Here is a 13,845-nt window from a genome sequence, read left to right as displayed (position 1 = left end):
AAAATGTATCCGGAGCCCAAGAGGTGTATTTTGAACATCTGGGAACCAACAGATCTCAACCATGCGTGGCAAGATTGGGCTACGCTTGGTATGATGTTGGCAAAACGGAATATAGCCAAACACTGGGGAGATCCAAACGCACCAACATATCGAGAACGGCGTGGGGACATGGAAGGAGTCATGGTGACTGGGAGAGCGGCATATGTTCACGGGAATGCCCAAAAAAATGGGAAAGAATATGGGGCAAGTGGAACACTTTCAGAGGGAACATTTGTGAGCTGCCCTGGGTGGGAATGCCGGAGATCTTGAGTTGAAGATTTAGAGTATAGCACTGTATTAATACAATTTTGCACTAAAAATGTAATAATGTCCCACCTATAACAGAGCGATACAATATCTACGGAAGCATGTCAATGTAGATGATTTTATGAACCGTCAAACTGTTTTTGTTATATGTAACCTAGTAAAAAGAATTTAAAAAAGAAAAGGTGCAGTACCCAAACTCACATACTTTAGAAGACCTTGTTCTCTTCAAGCAACAGAAGGCTGGTGGTGGCTGCTCAAGTTCATTTCTCTTTTCACTCAGCACTATAGAAAACTCTTATGCAGAGTCCTTAGGTTTATATCTTTATAACCTTAACAGGGCATTTTCTTTCACTATGTTCAACATGCTCTCTCTGCTCATGTAGGTATGTTCAGCTGTTTATTCTGTTTATTATCTCTGATCCAGTGCTTAGTTTGCAAATGAAAGTGCTTAGTTTGAAAAAAAAAAAAGTGTAGGTGCTCGAAGTTAAGCATTGGCACATCCAACAGAAAGGCTGTGTTTTCTGAAATGTAACTCCTATCATTTTAATCCACTAACTACAATCCTGTCCCTTTACCTCACTTTTGCAGGTTCCTTGTTCCTCCCTTGGTGATGGCTTTGCAGTCTATCTCTTCCCCCTCCTTTCAGATCTGTGCGTTTTCGTCGCTTGCGTTGGGTAAATATCTGATGCTGAAAGAGAAGTGCTTGCTCCCAAAAATAAGTATGGTGGTCCCCACCAGCAACCACCAGCTCAAATTCAGCACTGTTCAGACCTATTACTCTAGTTGCTTTATTTGCCCATCTGTAAGCATTTTAAATATAATGAGGGAGAAAGAAAAAGGGGTAATTGGAACAGTCAACCTGTATAGGTAGTTCCACTTTCAAGAATCCATCCTTTTCTATGAGATGATCAAGACTGGACCCTTCCACATGTGTGGGGCAAGTAAAATTTGGGAGAGGCTGTTAATATTGAGGAGGGCATTTAGTTAGGAGGTAAAAGGCCGTTGGGTAGTTGGCCAGTTTAGACTGAAGCCTCCTACAATCGTGCTGTTTGACAATAACGATTTCTCTTTTATCAACTGAGATAACTGTTCCATAAATGCTCTAGTGCCCCCTGGTGGGCGTTCAATGGTTATTTTAGTGGGATTTATACTCTAAGCTTTTATACTTACTCCAAAACACTAGAAAGAGATATTTTCTTCAAATGGAAGGCATCAGAGTTGGAAGAAGTTTCTATAGATGACTACAACAACTAACCCTCCTGTTCTCTTTTTTATGTCCAGCGTTTGATTGAAAGTTTTCGAGGACACGTAGATTGATATTTAGTTGCAGTGTAAATGTAGGAGAGTGCTCCATTTGGCATGGTTACCTCCCACTATTTGCCTGACTTTTAATGCAACTTTGAATGTGCACTGGGTCCCTACCAATCAGGTTCCCAGTGCTCTTGTTCGTTCGCAAAATTGTACAGGTTTCCACAATTGGCACTCCTCTGGGTCTCAAAGTCCCTTGTAAAATTTACCAAGGGTACCAAGTGCATTGTTGGCCAGAAAGGGTCTGAAAGAGCTGCAGCATGTATTACGCCACCCTAAGTGACACCTCACCAAACACAGGGATACTGCCACTGTAGCCTGCGTGTTTTGGTGCACTTAAAAGTGAAGTCAACCTGGTACATGCACCTGTGTGCCAGGCCTACCAGAACCGCCAGAGGCATAGGTAAGTAACCACTAACGCACTCTGAGGCAGGGTGTACTATACCTCTGGCGAGGGCACAACTACATGAGCAGATATGCCCCTATGGTATATAAGTCTATTCTTAGACATTATAAGTGCATGGTGAAGCCATACCGAGCATATGAGCTTGGAGCTTGTCAATAAGAGTTCTACAGCTCTATGATGGCTTCACCAAATGCAAGAAAATAATGCCTCTACTACCTAAAGACGGTAGTTACAGCATTGATAATGTCGAGGTTAGACTATTGCAATAGTCTTTACCTCCAGTTACAAAAAGGAGCAATGAATAAACTACAAATGCTGCAAAGTGCAATGGCCAGACTCCTCACAGGCACTCCAAAATATGCATCGGTTAAAACGGAGATCAAACAACTTCACTGGCTACCGATTAGGAAGCGCACCCAATTCAAGGCGCAATGTCTGGTCTTCAAGGTCCTCCAGGAAACAGGCCCAGACTTTTTAAAACAACACTTCCGTTGGTACTCACCTAAAAGAGCACTCCAGTCCCCAGATGCTAAATTGGTGATGTTACCCGGATGAAAAAAGCTAGCTGGGGCAGTAGAAGCTTCATTGCCAATGCTGCTAAAGCATGGAATACCTTCCCAATACATCTGAGACGCATTACCAATCTGATAGCATTCAGGAAGGCTTTAAAAACATGGATGTTCACAGACTAGTTCATGCAACACTCTAATCCTATGATCCGCCTCGAGATCTTCACCCTAGCGCCAGGACACCTCCGGGTAGAGGCTGCGCTCTACAAATGTAATTAACATTAACCAAATCTCAAGATTTGTGGTACAAAACGTCTCCGATTTATGACCCAGTGTTGTATTCATTATTTCAGGGGCCACCTCAGAGGCGCCCCCTGAAAACCTAACCAACAGCTACTGTGTAGCTGACTGGTATGCACCAGCCTGCCACTTCCAAACATGTTTAAAAATGGAGCCTTGTTCTCTCGAGGGTCAGAAACAATGCCTGCTGTGGATGGAGATGGTCACACCTACTTCCAAGCAGGAACAGCATTCAAGGGTGGTGAGCCTCAAAGGCTTCCTTCCCTTTGTCATGCTAGCCAGTGCCTCTCAAAGTAGTGGAGATGCCCGCCCCACTGGCCAAGCCCCACTGTTGGCTGCAAGGTTGGCTGGAAAACTAGTAAGCAGGAGAGGTGTGTACCCTCTCGGCCAGGATCACCACTACAGTGTCCTGAGTTGAAGTGACCCCATCCTTTGAAAATCCCCCATATTGGTTGTGAGGATTTTAGCCACCACGATTAGCGGTATGCAACCTCCCCAAAGGAGTGGACATACAAAGTGTGTAGTCACCCTAAAGAGAAGTAGCCCTTTGGCTACTACCAACAAGTACCTGAAATGCCCGTAAATTGATTTAGGGGAACCCCTGAACTTTGAACCTCAGATTCATGGCGACAAAGAAGAGGGACGGGGAGCCGTGCAGCTGTGAAGACTTCAGATGACAACTGACTTGGCCCCAGCCCTACTGGTCTGTCTCCAGCCCTTGTAGAAACCTGCGCCAAAAAGCAACTCGTCCTGCAGGCCCAGAGACCTGAACATCCCTGGGAGGACTGCCTGCCTTCCCTAAAGACCAAGATCTCCAGAGGACAGTGGCCCTTTGAACAAAGAAGCCCTCAAGAAGAGCTAGGTTGCCCGGCAGAACAGCAAAACCAGACTCCTGGACCTACCACTGCACCAAACACATCCAGCCGGAGTACAAGTGGCCTACCAGTTCCAAGATGGTTCCATAGCGGTCCTGAGATAGAGTCCATCCCAGAGTGACCTCTCCTGGACTCCCCAATGACACCTGCAGCCTTAACATGAAGGGTCCCCCAACCGCGACCGGCTACTGTAAGTTTTCTCCAAAGTGCAACAACACCCCTGGACAAGCAGCCCATGGCCTTGGGAAGCTCGACCAATGGTGGCCCTGAATTCCCCAGCAACACAACTTTGCTCGAGAACCAACGGTTCCCTTCGTCCAGCCTCCTTGTTCAAGCCTGCAGCCTTTGTTCAAAATCTTCAGTCTCGATTGCTTAGTATTGGGCACCCAATGCTGTGTTTGATGCTGGCTTGTGGCCCACCCAATGATGGTCCTAACCCCCAGATATTGAGAAATCCCTCCCCCCCCCCCCCAACAACCTAGATGTTACCTACCTGTAACCAGCACCTCTTTGTATGCCCCAAGTCTCCATTGACTAACATGGGGCCCAGTGACCGAATTTAACCTCTGCCCCAAGCCGCACCAGTGCCGCTGATGATACAGTCTCTACACTTACCTGACCCTTGCTCAGTGTTGGTCCTAAAACACGAAGACTCGATGTGTTAGTTGGGTACTTACCTGTGAAATTGCAGGATTGTTTTCCTTCAATAGGTTCACATTGAACTGCTTGAAACATGACAAAGTGTCCACTTTTTATACTTAAAATGTGTGATATTGCAAAACGTATTTTACTGCAACTAAGTAGCTTTGGTTCCAAGTAATAAATATACCAAAAGTAATATTTTTACAAACACTTGGTCTCGGATTAAGTCACTGAGTGTGTGTAATCATTTTTTGCCCGAGTGTGTACAACAAAAGCTTAACAACCCATCTGATTAGCCTATCCACTCGACCGCACTACCTCCACCAAAGAGAGCATTTAGTATTATCTTCTTAAGCCTCTGTAAAGCTCTAGGGATCCACTGGACACTGTGCACACTGTACCTTACTTGGGTATAGTACATACAGAGCCAGCTTCCTACAGTTACATTCTACCAAGTCTCGGTTACAAACAGAATATCCAGTACGAGGTCTTTGTTAATGACTTGCAATGTAATACTGTATTTTAATGATAATCTGCAATTGTGCAGGTGGCATTTTAGGGAGGACGGTATTGTTCTTTTGATGATGGAGTGGCAATGAGTACGTTTAAGAGTTAATTAAGGTGAAGTCCTTGTTTGGAGGAGGGTCATATTTTTACAATGGGCACCTCATGTGAGGATAGAACGTTATATTTAATTGGTCTCAATGTCTGGTGACTGAAAGACAGACTCATTCCCTAATACTCACATTCATAGATGCATGACGGCAGGAGGTTACACGAGTGTGCTTTGAGTAATTTAAAACAACAGTGATGTCTTTTAAATCACAATGTGGAGATAAATAATTGATCTATTTACAATGTGCAAAACTAGGAGTCCTGTTGCTCTGCGAGTTTAGAACATTGCTTATTTTGAATCAATTTGGTAAATGCTTCAAACTAATCTTTGTGACTTGGTATTTTGCATACATATTAAATTAAGACCTCTTAATGACCAGCTTAATACCAATATGGCTCCCTGAGCTCATATAAATTAAAGTATGATAAACACAAGGCATGTGTGCTGGAAAATTAGCAGTAATGCCCTTTTTAAGGTCCTCTTTGTCAATAGTCCAGGCACCTCACCTCTGCAATCTCTTCCTTGGCTTGTTGCAGCTTCTCAGGTTTATTGGCCCACAGTAGTCTGGCTTCAGTCTCTCTCTTCTTCTGCAGAATTGTCTGGGCATCCTGCCAGCGTTGCCACGCTTTCATGCGTTGGTCAAAAGCGGCCTAGAAGCATAAAAGTAAAATGCATGTTATGCATTGGACATTTTCCAAAACATTTGACTTAACATTGTAGTACCAGCAGGATGAGCAAACTTCACAGCATGCATGAAAACACTTGATATACACTCTGCATTACCATGCATTTAATTAAAATTAAATAAGGACAAAATATTTCTGAAAACAAAATAGTACGACTCCATCAACAGATTATGACTCATTTGGTGTTCTTGACTTCAATTGAAGGTAGAAAGCATCTTTGGATAGATAATTTATTTCACAACAAATATAGGGCCCGATCATGATGGTGGGCGTGCTTACCACAGTCGGGAGGGGGAGGTTGGAGGAGGAGGATTTAGTGGTACCGATGGGGCGGTGGTCGGTTTTATAGTCCCGAATGGCCGCAGTGCTGAGGCAGGCACCAACAGCCTTTTCATGGCAGGAAGACTTATGAAAAGGCTGTCGGTAATGAAAGTTGCCAGCCCCCAAACAGGGCCCTTGTCCGCCGTGGGCCACTTTAAAGTGGCCCTGGGGGCACATGTAGTGCCCTCAAGCACCTCCATGCACCGTGCGCCATGCACCACATGGTGCATGGCACATTGTCCATGGACGTGCAGGAAGTGCTCAGTTTCATGGTGGCTTGTGATGTGGCCCTTTTCCTGGGCTGCAGTACAAGCCGCTGTGAAACTGAGCAATTTGTGACTGCCATTCTGCCCATCACAATGTAATGCGGCGGTTCGACCACAACCTGCTTGTTGAGTTGTCTCCGGCCTGCTGCAATAGCAGGCAGTGGTTTGACTGCCCACCACCATAATCAGTCCCCTATTGCTAAAGTGCAACCATTCAGTCGTACGAGTTACTTACCTTCGGTAACGATGTATCTGGTAAAGACGATTCTAGCCGCAGATTCCTTCACGTAGAATTATCCCCAGGTGTGAGATTGGATCCGGAAACATTTTTCCACAGCACCCTGCGCGCCAGGGCGGGGTGGCACCACGTGACCGCGCCCAGGCATCGTTCGCGTACGTGACGTCAGCGAGGTCACATATGCCCTGCCCCAGCGCGCCTACGTCATTTTTCTTCGGAGAACTTTTCCGCACCACAAAGCGGAGCCACCAGACAAAAACAGTGGGAGCATGGGAACAGTGTGCGAAAGAGTAGAAAAGAGGAATACGCCATAAGGAACAGTGCAACACTGCTGTGTCCAAAGGAAAGGACAGGAGAAGAACAGAGCAGAGCGCTGACCAACCACCCTTCTAGTATATAGACAACCACCCCTGCCGTCCCCCGTATACAAGGAACATGCGTAAAAAGGGTCCTGACACATGTAGCAAACCTACAACCCCTATGCAGAAACAAGGAGGGGAGCCAGTCCCAAAATGGACAGGAACAACCAACCTCCAAGCCACCCTGGTATAGAGCGCAACAACCCCCAAGGAACAAGGGCAAGGCATGGCCAGCCGACCCAAAGTCAGAGGTTAGCAGGGGGGCCAGGACCCCGAGCAGCAGGAGGGAGAGAAGTCAGCAAGAGGGAGGGAAGTCAGCAAGAGGGAGGGAAGTGAGCAAGAGAGAGGGAAGTGAGGGGAGGCAGAGATCGGAAGGCCAACCGCCCCAACCTGGAACAGCGGTGTACAGGAACACCGTAAATCCATCCTCCGAAGAACCAAAGAGGAGGAATGAACAGCAACAAGACGGAACCACCCGTCAAGAGCCAGCAGACACTCACAAGAGACATAGCATCCCACCAGGAGGCGAACACCGAAGACCAAACCAGTGGTCCTCGCAGAAGGGGGAGGAAGGGCGGGCTGTGAAGGAATCTGCCGCTAGAATCGTCTCTACCAGATACATTGTTACCAAAGGTAAGTAACTTGTACATCTGATAGAGACTACTAGCCACAGATTCCTTCACGTAGAATAGATACCCTAGCAATACCCACGGTGAAGGTAGGATGTTCGAAAGGGCCCCACCAGCTATGACAGGACATAGGGTCTCACAGGGGACCAGCCCTGCGGACCGGGCAAGTAACCCGGTCCCTCCCAGGCAAGAGGAGCCCCCACAAGCAGAACACCACCGACCCCAGAGGGATGGAGAAAGAAGAGAGAAGAAAGAAGAGGCCCTCACACTCACAATAGAGGAACCAAGGCAAGGCCAGAGAGGCTGAAGTACCCCACACCCCTCCAAGGCAATAAAGCTTCCACCCAAGCCAGGGGGAGAGCTCAGAGGGAAAAGAAGGAGTCCACCCCAAACGGAAGGCAACAGGCCAGCAAGAGGGGCGCCAATAAACATAAGCAGCCAGAAGCAAAAAAAAAACAGTCCAGAGCCCCAGGAAGACCGGGCGGGCGACGCCTGACAAGGGAGAGCACAGAAGCATCCCAGCCCGCAGGACAGGAGCAGGGAGGTGAGGAAATGGCTGGAAAAACCAGCACGAGGGGCTGCACACACAACCTCAAGAAGCAAAGCAACATACAGAAACACCATGGAGAACAGACATCCAAAGGCCACCAGAACTCCCCAGCAGAACGCAAGCTATATAACAGCTACCACTACCCCATATAGGGTACGTGAAGGCCCAAGACATGGGAACCCTCTTTGGAAGAACTTCTGCAGCAGATGAAAAAAACAAAAGACCACAGGGAAACACCCCCACGAAAGGCTTGACAAGCAGCCCAAAAGGAAAAAACAGAAGGCCTAGTCTCAGGTCCAAGTCTATGTAACAATTCTAGCAAACAACACACACAGTGAACAAAGGGCCGTACAGCAGCCAACAATGCCAAGTCCCAGCAAGGAGGACTCAATGGCCAGAAAACACACTCTCCAGTAGGAGCGACCGTCCCAAGAAGGTCCAGAACCAGCTCAACTCAGCAGTCACCGAGGAGGGGAAGGAGGAGGAGGAGGATGACGAAGCACTGCCAGGAACTTTTGGATGGCGGAGTCAGCCGGGGCATGGAACAACAGGCTACCAATGAGTCGCTCCCGAATATTTTCGGGGAACACGCCGTCCCGAAGCCAAGCAAGGCGACGGAGAGCGACTGAGGAAGCCATGGCCCAGCCCAGCACCTCCGAGATGTCCAGAGCTCAGCGGAGAAAAAACGCTGCTAGCTCCCGGCCGTCCAACGCATGATGCCGTAAGTCCACCTGAACAGTCTCCTGGGCAGCTGCGGATCCCAGAGACTCAGCCGAGTCCCACAAACAGGAGGAGACCCTAGCCAGTACACACAAGGTGTTAAGGGCCCGCAGATCAGAGCTGGTCGAGGCGAACATGTTGCGCCCCCAAGAGTCCAGCCAGCGGGCCTCCCGGGACGGCGGAGTCAACAGTGGCGGCAGGGAGGGAAAAGCAGTCCGCAAAAGTGGACTGGCGGCAGAGGGGTGGAGAGAAAGACACACCGGGTCACGCAGCGCCAGAAGGTGCCGGTGCAGAAGGTGTTGAGGCACTGGATCCCCTGAGGCGGGATGCCTCCAAGCCCCCGTCAGGGAAGAAAGGAGCAAACCCTGAGAGGGAAGCAAGATTTCCCTCCCACAAGAGCCCTGGTGGAGAACCTCCAAGAGATGGTCCGCCAGAAAATGAGCAATCGGTCACCCATGCGCAGAATGCCCACAGCCGTGGACACGGCGTGAGCGAAGGCCGCACCCGCCTCCGTAGGGCCCCGTGGTGGAGAAAGCAGCTCCTCCGTGGGCAACGTCTGCAAACTAAGGCGGCCGTCCCCAAAGCCAAGCGGAACAGGCAAAGGCAGAGGGAGACGCCGGATAGGGCTCCTCCAAGTAACACCGCGTCGGGGACCGGAGTGGAGACGGAGCCGAACTGGCCAAGGGGCGGCACCAGAACGACACCGACTCGACCTCCTGCCGAGGCAGCCGCCTTCGTGGAGGAACCAGAAGGACCTGAGGAGTGACACAAAGCCCTCCGCCAGCCTCAGCCCAGAATGTGGCAGAGGTGGCCCTGCTACCCATGCGGCAGCACCAGGGACGATTCAACCTCTGACTCTCCTTCCGACGAGGCAGCTGCCTGCGGGGAGGGATGAGATGGGACCGGAGAGGGACGAAGGGTCCCCACCCAGCCTCGACCAGGAGCAGGACAAGGAGGGTCCACTGACCCCTCTGGCGCCGCTCGGTCCAGCAGCTGCCGGCACCGTAGCGGCGTCACCTCTGCCTTAGACAGGACCACCTTGTCAAAGAACCAAGAGGGGCTCGGGATTCGACCCGAGCCCGGCGACCTCCCGCGACACCACAGGTACTCCCGAAGGAGTTTGTGGCGAGGCAGAGACGCAGTGGTCTGAAGGAGGGACCCCCGAGGGGCCGCACCCCAACAGTACCACATCCTCCAAGCCTGGATCCGAGTCAGTCGGCACCGGGGCTGGAGCCGCAGGTGGCGCCGCAGAGGGCCCCGCGCAAGTCAAGGGATCCGCTGACGACCCAGGAGGGGAAGTAGGAAGCCAGCGAGGCCTGCAAAGCCCCCGCGTATGTCTCCATCTGGACTCTTGACGCCCGATCACTGGGAAACGGTGGATAGGACGACACGTGGAGAGCCCACGCCCCCGGCAGAGAAGCATGTAACAAAAGTAAGCCTTAAAATACTGTGAGTAGCTCACTTCATTGAAGTAGATGAAGGACTGCTTGACCCACTGCTGCATCATTGTCGCCTGGAACATCCAGGCAGTAATGATGTGTGAACGTATGCCTGTTACTCCACGTAGTGCCTCTACATACATCTGGTAGCGGCACACTAGCAAATAGAGCGATAGACGTAGAGACTCCTCTCTTGGAATGTGTGCTCACTTTGTCATCCAAAGGGTATTGAGAAAGTAACTGTCCCATTCTAGGAGGACCATAAGCTATTAGAAGTTGGTCAGACTTTGTGAAAGTTTTAGTTCTTCTCAGCTGGAATTTAAGACAACATTTCAAACCAACAGTATGAAGTGCTCTTTCTACACTGTAAAACTAGGCTCATTAAAGTGGAAATCAGCTGGAACCTTTGGAATGAAATGAGGGTTTGTTATTTATATGACACTGTAAATTGTAAGCACAATTCACTTATTGCAAAAGCTAGGATTTCACTAATCCTCCTAGCAGAAGTTAACGCTATGAGCTGAGCCATCTTCCAGGACAAGTGTTTAAAATCTGCTTTATGAATCGAATCAAAAGGACTCATCATTAGCTTTGAGAGGATTGTATTTAATTGCTAAGAGATAGGCAGCTTTATAATCCGAGGAAAGTCTTAAAAAAGGCATTTGAAGAACTGCTTTATAAGCCTGCTAGACCAGAGTAACAGTCTTCTTGTTATTGTTCTAATGCAAGAAATTACTGCTAGATGGAATTTGATTGATTAATGTGAAAGGACTTGGCATAGCAGATGCAGCAAGTATGATAATATCTGTTCGGGTAAAGATGAGAAGGAATGTATGGTATTTTGAGAGCACCACAAAGAATTGAGTCCTTTTAGCTTTATAAGCTGCATTTGCTGTTGTAGCACTGGTCTTTGCTAAAATATTTCTGCAATATTCTGAAATATCCAAGTATTGAATTCATTGTATTCAGGAGCCAGGCTGCTAAATTGGGAAACCTCTGCATCGGATGAATAATTTGGCTATTGTCGATTGATCAGAGGTTCTGTGCTGGTCTGCGCGGAATGCGTTTTTGCTGTGATAGGAGAAGCAGTTTTGTTAACCAATATTGTCTTGGCGATGCTGGAGCTATGAAAAATAAAGCGAAATGCTTCTCCTTTGATCCTTTCAACAATCTGGGTATTAGAGGAAAAGAGGATAAGCATAAGCGAATATTCATATACAGACTATTTAGAAAGCATTCCCTCCAGGATCCTTTCTTAGAGCATTGGCTGGTATAAAAAAAGAATCTACACGTGTGATTGAGATGTTTCACAAACAAGTTTAGAGGAGGGGTTCCCCAGGCTTGGGAGAGAAGATTGAGTGGATGCTGGTCTAACTCCCATTTGTGACAGTCTCCCACTTACAGATTCTGCCCATCGATTGTTCATTCTAGGAACGTGCTCCACCTTCAAGTTTATCTAGTGATGTAAAACCCATTTTCATATCTTCTGAACTTCTGTTGATAAGAGGCAGACCTTGTTCCTACTTGCTTGTTCAAATAAAACATTGTTGCAGTATTTTTTGTGTGAACAAGAACCAATGAACCTTTTACTCTTGGAAGAAATGTTTGTAGTGCCATGGCCATCATCCTTCGCACCAACATGTTTATATATAGCCTGAGTTACTTCGCTGACCATTTCTTGTGAACTTCTAGCTCTTGTAGATGAACTCTCTATCCAGCTAGAGATGTGCCTTGGTCATCACAAATTTAGAAGGTGGATTTAGGAATGAAAGACCCGGCAATATGTTGGGTCTCTGTATCCCCCAGACCGTGCCCGATTTCATTCTTGGAGTGATTTGCATGCGGTCATTGAAAGAACCTTTGCTTTAAGTTCATTATTCGCCTAATCTCCTCCTGAAACAACCTCATTTATAAGACAGTTGGTGAAGAGAGGAATGCAGAAAATGTCTGGGAAGGATTTGTATATGTGATCTGAAACTGACTATTTCCAAATGGAAATTTGCTATTTTTTATCCTTGGGATCCTTTCCTTTGTGGAGAAGGCTTTCCATGAGATTATATTTAGGCTCGCACATAGAAATTGTATTGTCTTGCTGGGTTGAATACAAGTGTTCTCCCTGTTTAAAGGTCAAACCCAGATCTATGAATAAGTGAAGTCATGCTTTGTTTGTACTTTCTGAAACTGAAGGACCTTTGAGAAGCCAGACTTTCAGATACGAGAATACCTGATGGCACCCTCCCCTAAAATGATCCACGACTGGGACAATGCAATTTTTGGCCAAGATAATCAGAGGGTACTCAACGCCAAATGGTAAAACTGAGTTTGTAATGACATCCGGCCACTTTTAACTTGAGATGCTTTTGATATTTAGGGTGATTTGGGATATGAAAATAGGCGTCCTGCAGGTCTAACAATGTTATAAGATCTCCCTCATTTAGCAATTGTGGTACGTATATTTCCTGCTATGCAACCATCCAGAATGACTGATTCGATAGAAATGTGTTTAGCTTGTCAAGATGTAGAAGATATAGAATGTGCCTCAATTAACCTTCACTTTTCCCCCCTTCCTTAGGAGTGAAATATTCTGCAATTTTAACAGTTAATGTTGTTGATGTGAGCTTTTCAGAAAATGGAGTGCAAGGAGATGTTTATATATATTCTAGGGTGGGTACGTATTAAATGAGATTCAACACCAATCGATCTGATATAATACATTCCCGGTTGTCTCAAGGACTAGAGAGCCTTCCATCCATCTGCCTGGGGGTTAACGGTGATTGGTGCCAAGATGGTGTCCCCTGCCTGATTGGGTTTTTTTTTACGCTGAAATGGTTTTGAGTAGACCCCACTATTTGTATGGTCCTGGGAAACCTTAGAAATCTGTCCACCCCTTACAGTTCTGACTCTTGTTTTAACCAGAGTCAAAATGGTCCGGGGAAATTTTATTTGGTCATTTGTCCTATGTTTAAATGAGTGATACTGAATAGTGACTGGTAAAGTAAACCTGTGTGGTCTAATGCTTAATGAGAAAATCTATTGTACAGTGGCCAGAGAGATTAGTTTATGGGGCAATGTGGAGCATTATGTGCAGGATTGCACGTTCTGAAAGATATCATTGCTAGTATTTTTCTGCTGGGATGTAGAGATGTCACCTGCCTGGCTTCGGTGCTGGTTATATTTCACAAAATCTTCTCCCATCCCATTGGGTAGCATTTGTATCACCTGTGATGTGAAAGGAAACCTATCTACTGAGGAGTTTATCAAATCAAAAAGACCGTGGTTCATGTCTTCAGATTAAAACTGACACGTTGGACTTAACCTGAATCCAATACCAACTCCACGAGGAAGTGTACATGCAGTAGATAAAATTCTATAGCTAGTGTGTTTATGGCCCATCCTGCCATTCAAAAACGGATAGCTCAATTTATAAACATCCTGCATTATAGACCCGTAAGAAGGTGTAGATAAGTTATTCCAAATAGTCAAAATATTCCAACATGCCAATTTTATATCAGTATAATTCATGGGAATCTATAATCCCAGTATAAGCGTCAGTCTCCGATTTCTTTATATGTGACGACTTGGGACACAGTCGGCAATTATAAAGAAAATACGTTCAAACTCAACTTCCACAATGCCTACGCCTAGTCAGCAGCACAGATGAAAGGCAGGCCAGGT

General features: G+C 47.1%; 1 protein-coding gene across 1 annotated transcript in view; it reads right to left on the bottom strand.

Moving 5' to 3' along the window:
- Nucleotides 1-13,845, bottom strand: part of SNX1 (sorting nexin 1) — a 672,004-nt gene that overhangs the window by 136,386 nt on the left and 521,773 nt on the right. Inside the window, exon 12 of the mRNA XM_086959205.1 lies at nucleotides 5,469-5,612. Coding sequence (XP_086815331.1) covers nucleotides 5,469-5,612 — 144 coding nt within the window. The remainder of the gene's footprint in view (nucleotides 1-5,468; nucleotides 5,613-13,845) is intronic.

The sequence above is a fragment of the Lissotriton vulgaris genome, chromosome 2_2 (genome assembly GCF_964263255.1).
Source record: "Lissotriton vulgaris chromosome 2_2, aLisVul1.2, whole genome shotgun sequence".
Lineage (NCBI taxonomy): Eukaryota > Metazoa > Chordata > Amphibia > Caudata > Salamandridae > Lissotriton > Lissotriton vulgaris.
This window is presented reverse-complemented; position numbering and strand designations above follow the sequence as displayed.